Source organism: Aulostomus chinensis, chromosome 11, assembly GCF_037954235.1.
Source record: "Aulostomus chinensis isolate RoL2024-O1b breed Wild chromosome 11, RoL_Achi_v1.0, whole genome shotgun sequence".
Classification (NCBI taxonomy): domain Eukaryota; kingdom Metazoa; phylum Chordata; class Actinopteri; order Syngnathiformes; family Aulostomidae; genus Aulostomus; species Aulostomus chinensis.
Window position 1 is genome coordinate 25400894 of NC_141330.1, and position 21385 is coordinate 25422278.

At 42.8% G+C, this 21385-nt stretch overlaps 2 protein-coding genes across 2 annotated transcripts; one reads left to right on the forward strand and one right to left on the reverse strand.

The window, feature by feature from the left end:
• Positions 1-918: 918 nt before the first annotated feature.
• On the reverse strand, positions 919-14980 carry dcaf13 (ddb1 and cul4 associated factor 13). Its single transcript, XM_086217409.1, has 11 exons — positions 14773-14980; positions 13993-14192; positions 13804-13911; positions 13620-13709; positions 13349-13504; positions 11133-11210; positions 10950-11032; positions 10547-10711; positions 9393-9528; positions 2058-2221; positions 919-1634 (listed from the first exon to the last, which is right to left on the reverse strand). The coding sequence occupies exons 1-11, from the start codon at positions 14840-14842 to the stop codon at positions 1547-1549; spliced, it is 1338 nt and encodes a 445-aa protein (XP_086073535.1). The 5' UTR covers positions 14843-14980; the 3' UTR covers positions 919-1546.
• Positions 14981-15304: 324 nt separating this feature from the next.
• Positions 15305-21286, forward strand: LOC147253847 (solute carrier family 25 member 32-like). Its single transcript, XM_086217410.1, has 7 exons — positions 15305-15736; positions 16120-16270; positions 16359-16444; positions 16906-17060; positions 18801-18914; positions 19177-19322; positions 19412-21286. Exons 1-7 carry the CDS (start codon positions 15535-15537, stop codon positions 19533-19535), a joined length of 978 nt encoding a protein of 325 aa, XP_086073536.1. The 5' UTR covers positions 15305-15534; the 3' UTR covers positions 19536-21286.
• The last annotated feature ends 99 nt before the right edge of the window (positions 21287-21385 follow it).

The following is a 21385-nucleotide window of genomic DNA, read 5'->3' on the forward strand; positions in this document are numbered from 1 at the left end:
TGGGTTAATGAATAATTAAATGCCCCAAAAATTACATGTAATATCTGTAATATTGGTACACATACACAGTATCATCAGTACACCCTATCCATCTATCCATCCATTTTCAACCACTTATCCTGTTAAGGAGCCTATCCCAGCAGCCTTCGGGCGAGAGGCGGGGTTCCCCCTGGACAGGTCACCAGTCTATCACAGGGCCAACACATAGAGACAGACAACCATTGGCTCTCCCAGCCACGCCTACGGTCAATTTAGAGTCTGGATTAACCTGGTCCCCTCTTGATGTCTTTGGACTGTGGGAGGAAGCCGGAGTACCAGAGAGAACCCAGCAGGAACAGGGAGAACATGGAGACTCCACACAGAAAGACCCTGTGCTGGAGCCGGGGATTGAACCTGGAACCTTCTTGCTGGGAGGCAACAGTGCTGACCACTGCAGCACCGTGCTGCCCATCAGTGCACCCCGTGGAAGATCAAGTAACTGTTAAGGCATTTTACCATTAAGGCAGACATTAGATATGGACTGTGAATATTCTATCCTAAATAATACAATTTAAGATCAACATAAATATTTCAACATAATGGCTGCTATATATAAAATGATCAAATTCATGTCTTTTTATCATATGAAGTCTACACGATGGCAGGCCAAATATGGACACCAGCTTCCAAAACCAAACTGTATCAGGTTGATAAAAGACTGAAATGAAGTCATCAACATTTTCTTACAAAAGTCCATGATGACAAGTTTGTATTAACCCTTTTATACCCTTTCCATGCCTGCACTGCTCAGGAGACTTGGCACCATTTCTCAGCTGTGCACTGACTGCAGAGTTGATAGGCTTTGAGGGCCAACATTAAGAGGCTAGCGTCTACCTCATTAGGGCTCAAAGTAAATAAGAGCAAACCCAAACAACAAGAGGGAGCTTAGATGATGACTTAGCTCATGTTTTCTTCTCAATATGTTCTTTTAAAACTTTATTATAAATACACATCAGCAAAAACTGACAAACCCTATATTGCAAAATAATGATACACCATGGAAAAACTATAATTTCCAAGACATCTATTCAAGTGGGTTATCTTACAAAAAAAATTCGATGTCAGAAAAAAAAATGGGTGAGACAAAGTAGCAAGCGATGTTGTTGGCATGTGATGTTGTTGAAATACTGCTGCCAAATACCAGCTAAAGCGATCATTGTGGCATCTTGTTTATGCTCCATATGGTAACCGTACGGAATCAAGAGCCCCTGAACGCAGCTAACCTGGTCCTTGCCAAAGTTGTATACGGCTCACAAAAATGTATTCTATTCATTTTGTTTATAATGCACAAAACACAATGTCAAAATCAAATACTGCATTTTTCAAAATCACCAACTTTCATGAATTTGCAGAATGGGAATGTTTTGTCTTGCTATTGGATGCATTTACAGTGAGTTCTTGCAGTGTCACTTTAAATTGTGAGGTGAGCGCAGTCCGAGCACGTCCTGTTTGGGGTTCCATCTCAAATGCACCATCTGGATTTTCAACACTCTCTCTTCAAGTCTTCTTATTTGACCACAGTCACAACATGCTTGTCTTTCTCAGACACCAGTGGCACGGTTCCTGGTTTGCTGTGCTTGCGGATGTTCCTCTCCCTGAAATACAAGGAAGAAGCACGTTGAACAAATGTGTCTGCTGGCGAAAATATTAAACACCCTCTCACTGATGTACCCTGAAAATAGTGCATAAATCACAGACCAACCTGACAACAATGCCAGTTTTATTTTTTTTAAATAACAGCAGCTATGACTCACTGGACAGCAGGGAAAACTGGGAAAATCAATGCACCATACAGGCTGTCAATGTGTGCTGGTCTTACTGACACCATGACATAGAGGGAGAGTCCCCGTTGTGGGATTTTCCATTGGCAGATATAACTGCATAGGTCAGTCCCATCCTGGCAGCAGCCCATCACCTCTACAAGTCGACGCAGTGGGGACTTCCTCGCCATTCCTGCAGCTATTAAAAATGAGTTCATATTTGAGAAGGACAGGAGAGGGGTAACCATGGATACACACTTTCTGCGGCGAGCTTCCTTCATGATCTTCAGCTCGTGGACCTGGTGGTAGATGGACTTAGGCAGGTGTCGGTGCTGAGCGATACGTCTTATTTGCGGGTGGTGCCGGAACTTCTCCTTCAGCTTCTGGCTGTAGTTGGCGGCTACCCTCTCTCTGGGGGCCAGCTGCAAAACATCGGGGAGTGTTGTTTGTGTTAGAGATACACAAAAGGAGGATCTAACCACAACAAACTGTCTTGAGGACAGTTTAGACCAACGAGATGAAACCCTTCTGCGGTATCGCTTCAGAATGGGTTTCAGGTGGGTTGATAAAAGATGAGAAAAGCAGCCAGCACATGTATGTGTGTTTTTAAGTGACAGAAACGCACTGGAGACATGTAGGACATGTTCCATCAGCAGTGTGAGCAGAGTTCTTCACCAGCCTAACTGCATCTGTTTGTCCTGGCCACCCTGCAGCACCAACTGGGCCGTTTCTATGGAGATTCAGTCATTTGAAATGCCTGAAAGACCTAATTAAAAAAAAAAAAAACCTGCTGTGAAGAAATAGACATGCGATGGTACATGTCTGGTGTAACAATGTGACTACTCCCATCAATTCTATCCAACGTCAGACATCATGGACAACCCCGTTTTCTTGTTTTGATTCATTAAAATAAATATATAATTTGGAATAATGAATCTGTTTGTCACCTTCTCCCACACCTGTGGTCAAGCACTGGCCGTTCACAGCAGCGGGACCAGTGACATGGAGAGTGCTCAGTAACTGGGTGTTTTCACACTGTCCCTTTCAGCCCACAAAAGAACTCAGACAGATGTGTCAGGCATTTCAGGACCCCTCTGACGCAGAGAGGAGGAGGTCTGAGTACACATCACTTTCCAGCCCATGTTGTGGTTCACTAATCTGTGCATTGGGAACACAAAGCACTTCAGGTTCACATTATTATAACCCTCTATGCTTGCCAGATAAATCACACGCATCAGGAGTACAGTGCCAGCCATCTTGCTCCAGATGAAAATTACCCATAATCCAAAGCAATCAAAGTCAGAGATTCACATGGTGTGACCAGAAAAAGGCCTGAGGCCCTATCAGAGCTGAAGTGCTGTTTCAAATGAACTGACAATGGGTACACAAAAAGAACTCAGTCTCTTTTCTGTTGGTCCTGCATAAGAAGACACCTGATGACTATGCACTGCTTATCATCAGTAAAGTATAAATACTTATAAAGCATAAATGTGGGTTGTATAACGTCTTTCTCAAGTTGGGTGGGTGGAACTCTTCAAAAAGAAAAAAGAAAAAGAACAAAACCCAGACTCTCGCACGGCTCCCTTGTAACGAAAATTGCAGTGGCGTAAACTGGCAGTCTCATCTCAAGCCAGCTGGAGGCGTCACCACTTTCACAACAGAAGGCACGTCATCACTTTCCACAGCAAATCAGCTTGTGGTGAACTCAACAGGTTTGTGTGTATGAACTAAGCCTTAAAATATACTCAAAAGGGGTCAACAGACTGCTTTCTGGAAACTGGCAGGATTGAAAATGCTGCGTCTGAACTCCTCTGGTCGAGGAGTCTATCTATTAATGTCCAGAAGTGATCAGCAGGGTGGAGCAGCACGAATGTGCTGCAACTCTGTAATGACAGAAGCTTTTACCATCTATCCATCCATTTTCTATACCACTTATTCCTATTAAGGGTCACGGGGGGCTGGAGCCTATCCCAGCTGACTTCGGGCGAGAGGCGGGGTTCACCCTAGACAGATCGCTAGTCCATCGCAGGGCCAACACATACAGACAAATAACCATTTGATCAATTTAGAGATGCCAATTAACCTGACTTGCACGTCTTTGGACTGTGGGAGGAAGCTGGAGTACCCGGAGAGAACCCACGCAGGCACAGGGAGAACATGCAGACTCCACACAGAAAGAACCCCTGCTCGAACCCCCAACCCTCTTGCTGTGAGGCCACAGTGCTGACCACTGCACCACCGTGCCGCCCACGAGACTGTACCTGTTTTCTACCAGTGTGTGGTGGTTGACGATGTATCAGGATTTCAAGAATACATCAATGTACAGGAAACCCCTCCCATTCCAGGAAGAGGGTACAGATGTAATGTCCCATCATGTCCTTAAGTAAAAAGATTTAACTGTGCTGAAATAAAAACAAAATGCTCAGACCGTTTGATATTAGGTATTTCATCACATTTATGTGGACAGTTGAACTTGTTAGCTTCTCATTTTCATATTCAGTAGCTACGGAACAAGATCATTTACTTGCTGTTGTATTTCTGTCTACCTGGGTGTTCAGTCAGCTCAGAATTTTTGTTCTGAATCAAATCGGGAGGGAAGTCACTGGCTCTTCAGCTGCTTAATGCTTCAGTTCAGCTGCTGGACTAAAATACCCGGCAAGGATCTTTCGCGTTTCGACAGCTCCGGGCAGACAATAGGCGTGAAAGGTTCTATTAAACTTCTACTGTCCTTCAAGGACCCCAACACAGCTACACACCAGAACAAGACTGACCTGTACTGACTGTGCACTGTTGAAACTCCCCCTAGAGGCCAGTTAGTGCTACAGGTATTAAACTTGTGACATTATGCCTGTTCTTCAAGGGGTCCCCAGTTCCTATAATGAGGTCTTTTCCAGTAGGAAAGCATTCTTGTGTGTCTTCCAAAAAATTTCAAGTTCTATGAGGTGCTATGACCACTAACTCTGTTGTGCCTGTGGAGCACCACAGACATGAGCATCGTGCGTTCTCCCAAGCTGATGGGATATCAACATTGACTACCACAAACAGCCTCACGCTAAATCCATGATGAACTCTGTTGTGTTGTTAAGCCACTTGTTTGCAACTTCCTTTTTAAAAAGGCTCATATGTATTTTATACCAAAAACAACACATGAACATGCATTGAGCTTGCGTGAACCACTGGCATCATTTCAGGCACTTCCCAAAAGAAAAAAATTAATAAATAAAAAAAGCACACATTCAAATATCTCACTCACTTAGTGATGGGGGCACCCAACTTTCTCCCAGGTTTTAGGGCTCATTCTGAAAAGGGACAATACGTGTGGGAAAAAAGCCACCATCAAAACTAAAAAAGGGCTAAGATGATGTGGTTTGTCTTTCGGTCTACTGGTATTTTACCAATTTCTGGCAGTTTTGTTCTGTTAAGCCATCTCTACATCAATGTATTAAGCCCAGTATTTAATAATTTCTCATTCACAACTGGCAGTTTCTGGGAGAAACTGAAGACCCCAGCTCAACATCTACCCCTCTCATAAAAACACACCAGCTCCTTGGATGCCTCGGGGCTGAGGCGGCCCTCCTAGAAGGCTTTTATTCTAATTAAAAGCAATGATTTGTCTCAGATTCAATTTGTTGAAGAAGAGCTGTTAGATGCTGATCCTGTTGGCCTAACTAATTCCTCTGAAAACACACACACACACACACACACACACACACACACACACACACACAGGCAGCCTGCTAAACACTGTTTATATAATCTGGGAAGGATGGATGGGAGACAGCTGACGAATGGGGCAACCGATTTGGTTTGCTAGATTCATATTTATTGAAATGCTCTATTACTAAACAGCTGTCAAAGACACACTGGATTATTCATGCTATCAGTAATTACAAATGAGCTATCAGACTGTCATTATGGTCTGAGCACGAGTTAGAACATCGGCCACAGCGCAAATGAAGACAAATGTGGAGCAGGAGAGACTGAAAGATAAAAAAAAGTACTTAAAATCAAATCTCAATGCGTCTGTATTGGGCTATTTGTGCAGGAGAATGCTCCAACCATATCCAGGGAAAGTACTGGAACATTATTTTGGGGATTGAAACCTTGTAAGTTTGGAAAACCCTGGTCATGTCAGTCTGACAAATTATAGACAAGCTGAAAGGAAATCTGTGTGCACAGCACTACATTAACTACGGTAATGGTGACGGATGTTTCTGTCACTGACAGCTTCCAGATGAGTTTAAATCCCATTTGTGTGACTGCTCATGATTCTTTCGCTTGGACAACACAGGTTGTGCTTCAGATGCCCATCACATGTTTAATGGAACGGTTACACTTCTATTTGAACCAACACAGCTGTCTGAACTGTGTTGAAGTCTCGCTGGGGGATTATTAAGCTTTGAGTCTACCAGTTTACACGAGAAGCTACATGATCAGTCGTGTGGGGACCACAGAACACTGATGCTTCATCTCACTATGCAGCATGTGGAGACGAGACATCATCCCCTCACTTGTTGCGATGCTGCCTTGTGTCCAAATTCCCGAGTGATCAATTTTTTTTAAATGTATTATTAGCTTACAAAACACAAGATAATCATTAATCACAACTTCTCAAAATAATTGAAACGGTTTACCAAGATAAAATCAGAGGGTGGTGATGAGTCGCTGTTTCTGGATAGGAAAAAAACAATACGGGGGTTTTCATCATGGCAGGTGAAACTACAGCAAAAACAAGGCATTTCTGGATAGATGAGGAGACTATTCTGTCTCAGCTGAAGGTCTGCTTTTCTCAAACTGTCTTAAAATATAAGTCAATCATCTGAAAGGCACCATGCTTGCCAGCTTGTTTGCGGTGTGACACAAAAATTCAGCCAGAAAAAGACTGATCACAACAAGTTGTGAGTTAGTGTTCTGCCGCCTACTATTCTGAGGGATTCTGGATACTCTGGATTGATTCTTCTCCATTCACGTACACTTGAACGATGAGAGTAGTCTGATTAAAAAGCCTAACGATGCTACAGCTATAGCTGTACAACAATGGTGCATGTAAACCCACTGGCTGAGCAAGTTGGAGTGTGTTGAGCTCTCAGGGCCGCCACAGTAGAATATGCAAAATAATACACTCACTGAAACTGGCACGTAACCTATACAAGTACATTATTTTAATTTTTACTCAGAGAAGTGACTCGGACAAGCAAAAGGTAAATGAACTTCAAAAAGTTCCTGTTGAGCTCTGGATAGAGAAGTCCATCATGATGCCTTCAGACAGAGACAAAGCCTTGATTCAGCATTTCACCATTTCTTGATAATTAAAGACCCTTTCAGTACAACTTGATTGTTAATGCTTCATTATGTTCAGAGTGGCCCGCTTTAAGTGATTGGCCGATGTAAACTGCTGATAGGAGCAGGCCCTGTCTGATCTCTTTAAGTGCAAAGCTTGCGAATAAATCTTCTCTAGCACAGCGACAGCGGAACAAGTGCCAAAAGCAAGCCAATTTTCAAATCGGAAGCTGCATTTGGAGAATAAGCAGGAGGGAATCTGATAAAGAATGAAAGATGGCTGTTGTGATCGGTGGGCAAGACGCCATTGATCTTTATTATTCAGCCATAATCGCTATTTAGGGCACTGGAACACTTCACAGCAGTTTAAAAGGAGCTTTGTTTGACAGTTGATCACTGCCATGTTTTCTTCTAATACAGCCTGGATTTTATCAAGAATCCATTGAGATGTGTCGAGAAAACAGAGTCTCACAGGCGTCTCCTGTCACTGGTTTCACCTAACAGCTGCACAAGCTCTCGGTCTTCTGTTGGACTTCCACCTGCCATGAGTGCTGCCGTGCCAACTGCTACATTGTACTTATTGAGAGTGATTCTACCCTAAGTCAGCATCCATCAGGGGTGTTTGGCAACAGGAATGCCCTCACTTTTGGCAAAGCCACCCACTCTTACCCTGCTGGGGGGGGGGGGGCATGGACATTGCAACCAACTTAAAACACAGTCAGGTTCACTGGAGTACACACAGCATGCCTGACTTAATGGTTTCATGTGTTGCAAAAGGATGCAGGGCATCCATGAAGTGACCAAAAAAATGTACCTTTGATATATGACCATACATGCAGAGTGGTAACTGACATTTTTCAGTCTTAACTGCACTTCATCAGTGTGTATCCCCAGTCGAGTGGCTGCTGGGCGCCCATTCTATACAAAACACCTCCTGAGAAGTTCCAGTCAAACTGTGCACACTGTAATGCACTGGCTATGTGTAACCATAGCAACACTGAAGCGGTCAACTCCTTTTACAATTTATTGCAACAACTATAAAACATCTAACAATAAAAATGATTGACTAACATTTTTTAACGTGTTTGGAGAATACAAGGTTTTAAAGTGAAATTATCCGACAAGCCCACAACTTATAAGTAGAAAAGGAGGACGTGAAGGGAAAATATGATCTCTGCCCCACATTCTGCGTCTCTGTGCGGTGCAGCTAACTTTGATAAGACTAATGCAAACATGCCCGTTTCTTTGTGAACCAAGGTTGCGATGGAGACCATAGTATCTCTGCCGGTTGTCATTTACGTCAGTAAGTCACAGGTTGTTCAGTTCGACCCGGGTCATTCTGAACTAAAATGATATCCCGAGCCCACGATTTACTCCCTGGTTCACGTGAACACCTCCCTATCTGGACACCTGACCAGGGGACATAACAGGATACTGCTTCTGGGATTCCTTCAGAACTGTAGCGGCTGGCACTCTGTCGTGGTCGCTATCGCTATATTTCTCCTTGATGCACCATATTTGTTAATAAACATTGTAAAGTTTAAGACATCAAGGTCTCCCTGGCACTACAAGTACAAGGATCTGTCCACAGAGGATACAGCCAACTGTTTGAGCAACGAAGGTTCAATGCTGTATGCCTTCTGGAAAGGCTTAGATGCAATGTTGCAGTGCAGCATGACATGTTATAGTCCAGCTGTTATTGGCATCTTGATGTGGTGAATAGTAAACATGGACTGTGATTTGTTTGGGAACATTTTGATACCGATTTGGGGGCAATGACATGTCCAGTAAAGCGCGATGATCTTACTGTCCAACATACAGACGAGTTATATTTTCTTTGTCAGCCACAGGAGGTGTCACTCACTTTGAATCTTGCTAGCATAACCTCCCTGGTTGGAGCTGAGACAAATGGTGCTACAAGGACAGAGGACCAGATTTATCTCCTGTAGGCAAGTCGTATCTGTGGTTCGTCCTATTTACTGGAGCCAAATCATCCCCGTGGGATGGTGATGAACTTCCCAGGTATTAGTCAAACCCTCTGGTGTTACCATGGAGATGAAGTTATGGCTTGTGGAAAAAAAAACTTTAGATAATGACTGCATCAAAATGTAAATGAATGGTCTTGTTATTTCATTCTTTGGCAAGTGAGCGTGCTATAAGCAGGATAATACCCTTCAAGGTGTCCATAATCAGGAATTAATAGACTCACAGAGGCAACCATCAGACGCCCTTCATCCATTAATTCCTGATAATAGACTACTCATCGCGCATCATCCCTCAAGTGGGTGTAGCTGGAGACAGAGAAGGACTTACCACTCCGAGTTTCTCCGATGCGTTCGCTTTCCACAGTCTGATATTCATCTCATCAGAGCCACTCAAGATGTATCGGTTATCTGCTGACCACTTTATGCAGATGACATGCTGCATGCGTTTGGTGTGGTAGACCTCCCTGATGGTTAAAAACAGAAGGTGGTCATTCAATAAATGTGCTGCCTTGATCAGCTGATCACAAACCAAATGAAGCATTTATAAAGAACCTAGCATTCGTATAACGCAGGACTATACACACACAGGGATACTCAACACCTCCTACTCACCTGAGCTTGTGTTCTATTTTCATCAATGAATCTTCTGGCAATAATATTGAAAATTATCTATTCAGTGCATCAAACTTCAAAAACAAACAAGGCACTTTCCTTTGTTTGAGTGAATACAGGAACAGACACGCAGCTTAAAGGAAACATCCTAGGTGAGGAGCCAGATGTGATATCTTCATGGCTCATTCACAAGTGCAAACCATCACCGCTGATTAATAAACTGGCTGCAGACGATTCCTCCATTAATCCATCAGTAGCCCAATCAACTCAGCTTTTGATGAAGATGCACTATGTCATTCTGTACCAATGTGTGTCTAATCGAGTCACAAGTTGAGGTAATTCTCCGTTTACTAGACATGAAGAGTTTGTGTGTCATTTAATTTCTTTTAAACCCTCAATTATTCGCAAATAGAAACAATAAACCTGACTGGATGAATCAAATGATGAAGAGCAGAGGTGTAATTAATGATACTGATAGTAACTATTCCAGGGCCTTGCTATAGACACTTCACGAGTGCTGGGGCATCTTTCATGATTCCAAAAACAAAGGTCTTCCTGCTGGGAAGAGTCAGAATGTCTGTGCTGAAAAATGAAAGAACTAGCAACTAGTAAGGGTTTGAGCGGATGACTGCTGTTCGTCGGACCATGTTTAGTTTGAGGTTTTTGGGCTTATTACCTGGAAGTAAGTTTAGATTTTGTGCAAATCTGTTGATTACAAATACAGCAGGATGAAAACATAGTCATGCTTCAAGGAAGTGAATACTTTGAGATTCAGCTGGTGACTGTCCTGTGGCTGGTTCAGGGGAACAGAACAGTGACTCTGATGGCCATTTCAGCCGGGGTGGTCGTCAGGATACGGGCCGTACTGACCTGCTGTGCCCGCTGTCCTTGGGGAAGATGCGGATGGTCTTGTCAAAACTGGCAGATGTGAATTCCTTCCCGGTGGGGGAATAGTCGACATCCAGCACAGCAGACACGTGGTCCATGTGAACTATGAACGGCTTGCTCAAGTATCTCATGTCATACGTGTAGAGACTGGTGGGGCGGACACAAACGAGCTCCATTATATACACAAAGTGTTTTATTTCGCTTATAACTAGACACTGATCAGAATAATAATAAACCACTTCAATATTATCAGGTGCTTAACAACTGAACACAGAATGCCAACTGATAAAGCTCAGCCAACACTCACAGAATTTTATTTACCGTTATGGAATTAGTCACAAGAAGTTCATTTAAAGGGAGTCCGTCAATTTAACCCTTAACTCACTTGTAGTCTTCATTGGCGCTTGTGAAGTAATAAGCTTCCATTGGGTTCCAGCACATAGTGTTGCTCCTCATTGTCATGATAACCTGAGGAGGCCAATGAAAACACACGGTAGAGATCCATCCCAGCAGACCTCTGAAGAGAACCTTACAACCCAAGCGTAGAACCTGAATTACGAGACTGTACCTTTTTAAGTGGCGCCGATTCTCTCATGTCATACAGCACGATACTTCTGTCGGAGGCGCAGCTTGCAAGAAGTTCAGTCTGACGAAACAAAGACAGCACAGAAAGAAGACGTTGTCAGCTTGTTACAGTCTTGCAAGTTTGTCTGAGCGAGCAAAACAATGCGTATACCCAACAGCATACCAAGGACAAAGCACCATAGTTTCTAAACGAGTTACTTCATGATGCACCGAAACAGATAAATATCCACGCCGTCACATTTATCTAGAGATGTGAGGCTCCATGAGTCTGAAACAGTGGGGGGAAAAAAAAACTGTATTTCACCAGAAAAAAAGCAAATATGGCAGGTAAGTAAGATTCTACATGCACAAAATGTTTTACTTGAAATTTGTTTTCCCTTGCTAAAGCTGGAGTTCTCTCAAGAAGAGCAATCCCGAAGAATAAAGCCAAGTAAATCACACGATTTTCTGCAGTGTTCACCAAAGTCTTTGTGTCTTCTTGTACTATATCTGACCATTTTTATTAATTGGTGTGGTCAAAATATATACTTACATCGAGCACCAAAACTGTGTAACAAATTAGAGCTGCAAAATTAAGCTAAGTCACGATACGACCTGTTGTGATTTTCAAACCACAGGAAGGGACAATATTTGTTAAAGGCTAACTGTGGGTCAAAATACCACATCAAATTAAACACTGTGCTGTTGGAGAGATCCCAACACCACATGCTCTACAGACTGAGACATAACTGTGCATGAAAATGGCCATCATACAACTTCCATCACTATTTACCGATTGACTCAAAAGCAGTCACTAATAGGTCGACCCCAAACTTGGACCCATTTTTTATATATATATATATATATATATATATATATATATATATATATATATATATATATATATATATATATATATATATATATATATATATATATATATATATATATATATATATATATATATATATATATATATATATATATATATATATATATATATATATTCAGATTTATTGCATTTTAACCGAGTGTTTCTATTTTAGCCTCCATGCTTTTCTTGCATTCCCAGCAGTGCTTTCGCCTGCTGGGAATCTCGCAGACTGACTGTGCTTCGTTAATCATGTCACGTGGCTTTCCTCAGGGTATCAAACTCTGCCTTCCAGTAAAAAACTTCTACACCAAGATAAGAGTGAAAAAACAACAACAACAACAACAAAAGTAAGACAAAGAAAATTCATTTCAGCTCAAAGCTTTTCACACCTCATTCCCACACACCTGAACTGAATACCGCAAAAGCAGAGGATCCTGATTTGCTTATTATAAGATCAAGCTAAAATAAGACAGGAAATTCTGCAACACTTTTAATTTTATTTTTCTAAAATGAGCACTTTAAGATGAACATTCTCAAACGCTCAATTGTGTATTATTTTCATGCACCCCTAATATTCGACTAATATACTGCTTGACGTAGTTGGATACTTTTAACAGAAAAGCAACCCCCGCCCCCTAAGAAATAAAAACAAAAACAATCTCTTTCTGCTCATATTCGTAGCTGAAATATTCTGCCAGACGCCGGCTCGTCTACTAGGCTATGCCATTTATATCTCACTGAACAATAACAATGAGACATTATGATGCTCCGGACCCTGAGGAAATTCTCTATTTGAGCTCCATCCATTGTCATCTTCCGCTTATTCCTACATTAAGGGTCGCGGGGGGGCTGGAGCCTATCCCAGCGTCAACGGGCGAGAGGCAGGGTTCACCCTGGACAGGTCGCTAGTCCATCGCAGGGCCAACATAGAGAGATGAACAACCATTCACACTCACATTCATACCTACGGTCAATTTAGAGAATCAATCAGCCTCGTCCCCAATTGCATGTCTTTGGACTGTGGGAGGAAGCCGGAGTACCCGGAGAGAACATGCAAACTCCACACAGAAAGATCCCGTGCCCGAGCCGGGACTCGAACCCGGAACCTTCTTGCTGTGAGGCCACAGTGCTGACCACTGCACCACTGTGCAGCCCCTATTTGAGCTCTTGATTCTAATTTAATACTTCTACTCTAGGCTTAAATATGTCAAGATATATACATTGTAACATCACACTTATAAATGAGACATCAAAATTCAAGCATTTAAGGAATTTCAGCACCTGTGGGAACCATTTAAAGTGTACATCATCCCTCTGACAGAGACTCATCTTTACTCGTGTCTCACCTCCACAGGGTTGAAGCGGACTGAGCTGAAGCTGTCTACCCCCCAGCTGAAGGAACGGATGGGGGTGCTCCTCTGCTCATCCCAGATGTCCACCTGCTGGCCGCATGTTGCAAACACACCATCCTTCTGGTGATGGTCAAGTCCAGTGAAGACTGTCTGTAAAGGGTGAAGCATGCTTAGAATATGGTGGTGTTATACCTACAACCTACAGAGCAGGATGTTACACTATCGAGACTTTGATCATCACAGTACAGACAATTCCCACTCATACCTTTCCCAGAATTGTGTGAAGTGGCTCCTCTTCCTCTCCATTACCTGGCGCCTCCATTTTCCATTGCTTGATTGATTTGTCGTCACCAACCTGTTGCAGACACCACCCCAGACATGAACTGTGTTAGGCATTAGCTTCAACAGTAATAAATACCATTTCAGGTGTTACAGGGTGCAATAGTCACTGTGAAAAAGGAAGTTCCACAGAAGCGGACGGCCATTCCCCGCACAAAACCCTCATGTGCTTGGAGCGTGCGCACACATTCACGTTTGGCCAGATTCCACACTTTCACCTGAGGGTCAAATTAAACAACCTATCAGAGACTGTGGTTGATCTTACACTTCTAAAAGACTCAACAAGGGTAATGAGTTACCTCGCCATCACAGGAGCCAGACAGCAGCGTGGAGAGGCTTTTGGTGTGCTTGGCCATGCAGTTCACACCATCTCGGTGTCCATCCAAGGAGGCCAGGAAGGGCTTGGCAAACACCCTCTCCAGCTTGGTAGCATTCAGAGCCCGCGTGTACTCTCTGCCCACCTCGAACGGATGAAGTGCTGGGTCATAGTTTCTGGGGACTGAGGACACACATTTGCCATGTTGAGAGCTCAAAGGAATCAACATATTATTAAAAATATTTTCAGTATCAAATACTGAATTGAGTATTAAATGCGTTTCCAGGGAAGAAAAAAAAATTCAGAATGGGGGAAAAAAAATCCTATTCAAATTGGAATAGCTCCAGAGATTGTGTAAAACACGTTTCCTGGTCAATCAACTAATGGGTAAGTATGACCATAACAAATAAATCTAATTAGATCAAGCTGAACTGTTTTATATTAGTTATTATCATTTTGACGTGAATGTTGCCAAATTGTCTGGGTTCAACTTGTTTATTTTGCGACTGTAACATTTACCATTTCGCCAATTACAACGTTTTAGTTTTCATCCAAGTCTAAGACAGCATTCGTCATCAGTGATGACAAACCTGCCTTTTATTAGCCACGTCCTCATCCTGTCAGACATTACATGGCAACCATAGTTTCTTACTGTATGAGGTTTGTCGCACTGCTCCTGTTTTTACTGGGCACAACTAGCTAACAGTGCTACATCAGGTAGCGGTGGCTAGCCTAGCCGGGGAGTTAGAAATGTAACACTTACCACGCTGAATATCGAGTTTGGTCTCCCGGACATAATCGTCCGGATTTCTCGAGAGGACTTTAACTTTCATTTAACTGAAGAATGAAGATGAACTCAATGTTTGAGGTGAAGGCAAACAACACAAAAACAAACTAGCAAAGGTTGGACTGCCCATGTGTTAAAAGAGTTTACTGTGGCCGCAATGCTTTGTGGGACGTCCAGTCCTCCCGCTTACGTCAGACAAAGCGAAAGCCCTATCAATGTACAGATTTTTGGTCAAACTCTGGGCGGTATTGCGAAAGTTTGATTTTCAAAATAAAGTACAATTTCTTATAAAGAAAATTTTGTATGATATATTGCCTTTCATTATACATGTTTTTTTTTGTCAAACACAATGTACTGCCTTAATGTGGAATTTTTGAATCACTTGAAATTTCTCTATATGACAATTAATGTCATAAATGGAGAAAATATGCCGAAGTAAAGCATGAGTATCAAGCATTTTTTTATTTTTAATGACAAAGCCGGAAGTACTTTTAGTACATATGTCACTTGACAGCTACTTGATACAGTTACAAGGTCGACGTGAAACACTGCGGCTTGACACTCAGTTACTGTTACTTTCTTCATGTTGGGCCACCGCATGTCGAAAACGTGGTTCACAGGCGAAAATACTTCCGTAATGGATATTTAGCGTTAGTGTCGCCGATATCCCGTATTTGCACCTGTAACGCGTTGTTAGCAGCTAGCTGTTATAGGGGCTATCTACGGTCATTTTCGTTAATGAACATGGGCTCCGCTCCAAATCATCGTGTGCCAGAGACGGGACCTCCCGACAAGCCCGCGTCTGCTGCTTCTTTAGCCGGACACATCCAGCAGGTGTTCAGCCACGTGAAGTTAGAAAACCTACTCGCAGGACTCAGTGGGGGAGTGGTGTCAACGCTGGTGCTTCATCCGCTTGACCTGGTCAAAATCAGGTTTGCAGGTACAACAGTATACCCAACTGTGGATGTGCTGTAATAATATTGTTTTTACTGCTAGTACCCTGCTCTTTAGGAACTCTGACAGGGACGAAATTGCATATATTCTGGTAATGGAAGATCATGTGTACAAAACCCTGTTTGGAAATCGTCTATTTGAAATAAAACGAATTAAGTAATAGTGTTGTCGACATACTGTGACTTCACTTGATCAACCTGAAAAATGATGAGGTTTACCTTTTACTTCGGGGCTCAGATAATCATCCTAACAGCAGTAGTTAAACTACATTTACAACTATTTACTGCATAGCTGTATTAGTTTCCTCTTGGACGCGACTGTTGCACAACTTAACCAGAACCTAACAAAGGTCTCTGTCTTTCAACTCAGTGAGTGATGGACTGGAGTTAAGACCCAAGTATACTGGCATCTGGCACTGTATGAGGAGTGTCTGGCACCAGGAGGGACTGAGAGGACTTTATCAAGGAGTGACCCCCAACGTATGGGGGGCTGGATCCTCTTGGGGTCTCTACTTTTTTTTGTGAGTAAGGTTTTAACCTGTCTGCATCACCATGATAATTGTATGTGAGGATATATCAGTAGGACTTCACCCACTGTTTTCTCTGCAGTTACAATGCAATCAAAGGGTACGTAAAGGAGGGCCGTCAGACTGAATTGAGCGCATCTGAACACCTGGTGTCTGCAGCTGAAGCAGGTAAGTCTTCACATGGATCCCAGCACTGAGTGTCTCTGGCAGCTGCAGCTTGATAAGACTGCCCTGAGCTGGCCTCAGCTGACACACTCTGCTTTTAATTTGACACACAAGGCCACGTGATTGTGCTTCCTACTGGTCAAATGAGGTTCTTTAAGTATCTCAGAAAAACAGGTGAATCCAACAGAGTGTTTTATTTATTCATAACCAATTCAACAGTTCAGTTCAGTTCTGCGGTACAAAGAACAACACACAGACACCTTAATCAGAGGACTTCCTGTTGGTATGAATGAGTCTTGACCTTTGACCTCTTGATTTGTGAACTCTGATCACTTCAGTGTTAAAACATTACAGCGTAATTGTCGTAATCAAGAGATGTAGAGATAAAGTCTTATCATGTGTCTTGCTGTGTCAGTGGGTATGTGTGAGTAATAAAGTAGCAAACTTACTGTTTATTTTTCCAGGCATCCTTACACTCACCATCACCAACCCCATCTGGGTGACCAAGACCCGGCTGGTGCTGCAGTACAGCGCAGACACAGCTAATAAACAGTACAAGGGGATGTTTGATGCGCTGGTCCAGATCTACCGCCATGAGGGAGTGCCTGGACTCTACAAGGTTAGACCTTAGCATAGCTACAATACTTTCATCATAATGTTGTTTAAAAGCTTCAATGTTGTGCCTCCTCCAAGGCTGGAAAGCTGTGTTCTGGGTCCATAATGGCCACTAGAGGGCATCACAACCACATATCTTTGTAGAGGAGTAATCCTGCGTCTGACTTATTAACATTCATAAGGTATCACTGAATTTTAGCCAGTGGTGACTGTGGTTGTGTAGAAATAGTTTTGCTATTATTTTCTTTACTACACTTAATGATTCAGTCGTTTCTTGACTTTTATGTCATTACATTTCAACAAGCGAAAGACTCTTTTCTACTTCTCTGCAGCTTCTATGATGCATCGCAAAATATTCCTTCACTAAAAAATTCCCCTTCAACTCGGTTTATATTCAGTAGAGTCAAAAATCAGGAAATGACGTCACTGTCAATCATTATGTCAAATGGTATTTTTTCACGGCGGCACGGTGGTGCAGTGGTCAGCACTGTTGCCTCACAGCAAGAAGGTTGTGGGTGGAGCCCCGGCTGCAGCACAGGGTCTTTCTGGGTGAGTCTCCATGTTCTCCCTGTTCCTGCTGGGTTCTCTCTGGTACTCCAGCTTCCTCCCACAGTCCAAAGACATCAAGAGGGGACCAGGATAATCCAGACTCTAAATTGACTGTAGGTGTGGCTGGGAGAGCCAATGGTTGTCTGTCTCTATGTGTTGGCCCTGCCATGGACTGGTGACCCGTGACCTCTCATCTGAAGGCTGCTGGGATAGGCTCCACCCCCCTGGGACCCTTAACAGGATAAGCAGTAGAAGATGGATGGATGGTATTTTTTCATTGTCTTAGTTAAACGTTAATTTTCCTCTTTTTTTTTTTTTTTTTCTTTTTAACTTCAAAATTTCCGAGGTCCAAGGTTACAAATTTGATTTAAGTAAATGCTGGGACTTCTGCAACCGTGAAACTGAAGTAGCTTTTAACCCCTAAACGCATTCCCTCTGCCAAGGAGGTCATGGGATCATGATAGTTACTCTCCTGCCTTTCGTACTATAACTAGACTGGAACTCAGTAATGTTGCTGATCTTAGATATTGCCAGTTGTGCTTTCAGGTTAATGTCAGTGCGCCGCTGCGTCACTCAAAGCAAACAGACACTAAACCACCTGAGGAGGAGACGAAGTGAAGGGTCAAGATTTCCTGTTTCTCCTGGGAATCTTGTAATGTTGGCCGTTAGTGGTTGATGTTCTTTATTTGGCATATTTTTCCAGTTCTAATGACTGATAAGTCATTAAAATAAAACTTCATCACTCTTTGAAAGGGTGTATCCATTATATTATTATGTCACCATTGTCAGTGTCATAAAGTGGTCTTAGTAGGACGATATCTTTACTGCAGTAGTCTATCATCCAGTAAAGATGTTATCATGGCAGACTTAATCACGGATATGTTTTTCTAGCAGGATCTCTCTAACATTTATGGAGGATGGGTAATACTAGAAGGATAAAATGTGATGAAAGTGGATCCCATAGTAGATCCTGGAGGCAGTTTGAGGTCACTGGCAGGATAAAGCTGTTATACTGTGCGTGCGTGTGGCGGAGGTATGAACTCTCTAGCTTGATCTGAGTTCCTGTACAGCCTGGCAGGAGACTTATTACACATTCCTCAGTGAAAGTAAGTCGCCTGGGTGTCGCGCTTTGGTGTCGATCGGTATTTGAGAGTGTCGAGGAGAAAAAAAGACTCACGCATCATTTGTGTCCAAGGGTTATGTTCCTGGTCTGTTTGGCACATCTCATGGAGCGCTGCAGTTCATGGCCTACGAGGAGCTCAAGAGGGACTACAACAAGTACAAGAACGTGCCCTCAGAGACCAAGCTGGTGAGTCAGGAGCCCCACCAGGCTTCTCTCACTTTAAAAAGAAATGAGTGAGGATGAGACGTTGACTTGGTTAACATGTCTGATCAGTAGGTTTGTTATTTCTGGGAAAAGTGAGTGCATTGATGTGAAATGTGTTAATGTTTTATTTACTCTTGTGGGCTAAAACTTCGAAATCAATTCATCCTGCCGTTAAATAAGAGTCTCAGTGTTGGTTTCCTCCTCGGTTCTCCCTCCATCACTCGCTGTCTTCATGTGTAAACAGAGCGCCTTGGAATATATTGCAATGGCGGCATTATCCAAAATCTTTGCTGTGGCGACGACATACCCCTATCAGGTGGTGCGAGCTCGCCTGCAAGACCAGCACAATCGATATAATGGTGTTATTGATGTCATCAGACGGACATGGCGGTATGATTCTGATCCACTCCCAAGGTCTCGCTGCAGTTGTGGAAGTCTAGTGAACTAAATCAAGGTTTTTGTCTTTTCGCTCTGTGCAGAAACGAAGGCGCCATCGGCTTCTACAAAGGCATCATCCCCAACTTGATTCGTGTCACTCCAGCCTGCTGCATCACTTTTGTAGTTTATGAGAATGTGTCTCGCTTCCTTCTGGGCCAGAGTTAACGACTCGGAGACTCGTGGAATAGATTCTGAGGACACGCTGGCATACAGGAAGCCTGGAGACCAGCCGTCGTCGGTGCATGAACGTGCAGGTTTGATGTGATGTGGGAAGTGTTCGTGTTCACTGGAAATGAATGAAAATGTTGCCAAAGAGCCACAGAGCAAGAGGGGGATCTTTCAGTTAACCAGCGATGACGTGCACATGCTGGACAGACGTATGACTGCAAAGCTGCTGTGATGTTCGCGTGGATTTTAAACTGACGCGTAAATGTTCCAGTGGAGGTTTCCAAACTGAATATTTCTTAGTTAATGTTTACATTTTAAGTTTAATGTCAGCAAGGACAGTGTGTTGAACAGAGTAGCACAGGAATGAGTCCAAAAAACCTGGAATAAGTTAGCCTTGTTGAACATCTGCCTCCCTCCTCTCAAAGTCCGTGGGTTTTTGGCTACTAACCTGAAATAAGGTCAGCGGTTCATACTAGCTTCATATATTTTAATGTTCTATGAAAGTAAGTACCACACATGAATTATGAGGAACTGATGTCTTAAAACAGCAGTTGCTAGCAAATGTTGAAGGCAGAAGTTATCTTTTGTTATTTAACCTTTATTTTACCAGGTAGTCACTTGAGATCAGGTGATCTCTTTTCCGAGCGAGACCTGGCCAAAGGACGTGCAAAGCTGCTTTGGCAATGTTAAAGTCCTTTGTCCCGTCTGGTTCATTCATAGCATAACATCAGTTTTATAATTCTGATAATTGCATTTGAGCTAGATTCTAGAATCATTAAACTGGTGTTCGTTTCGTATCGGACTTTGGTTTTCCACAGATTATTTTCAGCAATGATGAAAAATCCCACCGGCCTTTGGTGGAGGGAACCTGTGGTTATGCTAACTTCCAGCTTGGCCTACAAACCTCCTGCATCCCTGCAGCTCTCTGTCCTCACTGATATTAATTAGTCCATTTTAAATGACTGCTTCATGTGAACAAACAGAATCCTTATGGAATTGTCTTTTAGCGCACAATTTATACTGTTGACAAGATTATTTTTATTTCATGACGACGAACTGTTATGGCATTGCTTTATAAATGCATTTGTGTTATAAATCCTGAACTGCGCGTTACCTCAAGATTGATTGTTGTGCTCTTAGTGATCAGATGCATTTCATGAAGGAAAGTTTCCCTGTGATAGTGCAGCAGAGCTGGAGACACCTTGTTGATGCTCGCTCTTACCAGTTTTTGGTCGAACAGTCATTTCTTGATCAAACTGTCCTTTTCAGTTTGACTGTTTCTTACCCAGCGGTGTCCCTCTACAGCAGGGGTAGGGAACCATGTGCCATGGAGAGCCGTGTGTATGTAGGTTTTCGTTCCAACCAAACACTTCAACCCATCTTCAGCCACAGAAGAGTGTTAATCAGTGGAATCACCTGTTAAAGTGTTTGGTTGGAAGGAAAACCTGCATACACACGGCTCTCCATGGCACATGATTGCCCACCCCTGCTCTACACCAGTGGTTTGGGGTCAGGACCCCCCTGGGAGACCACAGAGGATTTGGAGAAATTAAAAAAAATATTGAAAGATGTGAGTTTTTTTGTTTTTTCTTTTAAGCCTGAATTCTTCCTAAAGATAGTACTTAAACTACTATAAAAAGAACTTTAAATTAACTTAAATTTAACTGTCTGAATAAGGCTATTATTGCTTGGGTGTGTATGTGTGCAACATCTTGTCATACGATCATGTGCAGGCCGACAGGCGGATGAAGTTTGATCTCAAGTGTTTTTTTCCTATTGACACAAATGCAGTGAAATGAGTGCCCCAGCTGCATGGAAATACATTAAATGTGTTCTTCAGCTACATT

Excerpts from the sequence above, each read along its gene's own strand:
- dcaf13 (XM_086217409.1), bottom strand. The coding sequence starts at position 14,842 with ATGAAAGTTAAAGTCCTCTCGAGAAATCCGGACGATTATGTCCGGGAG. Across the intron at positions 13,710-13,803 it reads GTGGAACTTCCTTTTTCACA|GTTGGTGACGACAAATCAAT; the intron begins GTGACTATTGCA and ends TGTCTGCAACAG. Across the intron at positions 1,635-2,057 it reads AAGGAAGCTCGCCGCAGAAA|GGAGAGGAACATCCGCAAGC; the intron begins GTGTGTATCCAT and ends CTTGTATTTCAG.
- LOC147253847 (XM_086217410.1), top strand. The coding sequence starts at position 15,535 with ATGAACATGGGCTCCGCTCCAAATCATCGTGTGCCAGAGACGGGACCT. Across the intron at positions 16,271-16,358 it reads TGGGGTCTCTACTTTTTTTT|TTACAATGCAATCAAAGGGT; the intron begins GTGAGTAAGGTT and ends TTTTCTCTGCAG. Across the intron at positions 16,445-16,905 it reads GGTGTCTGCAGCTGAAGCAG|GCATCCTTACACTCACCATC; the intron begins GTAAGTCTTCAC and ends TTATTTTTCCAG.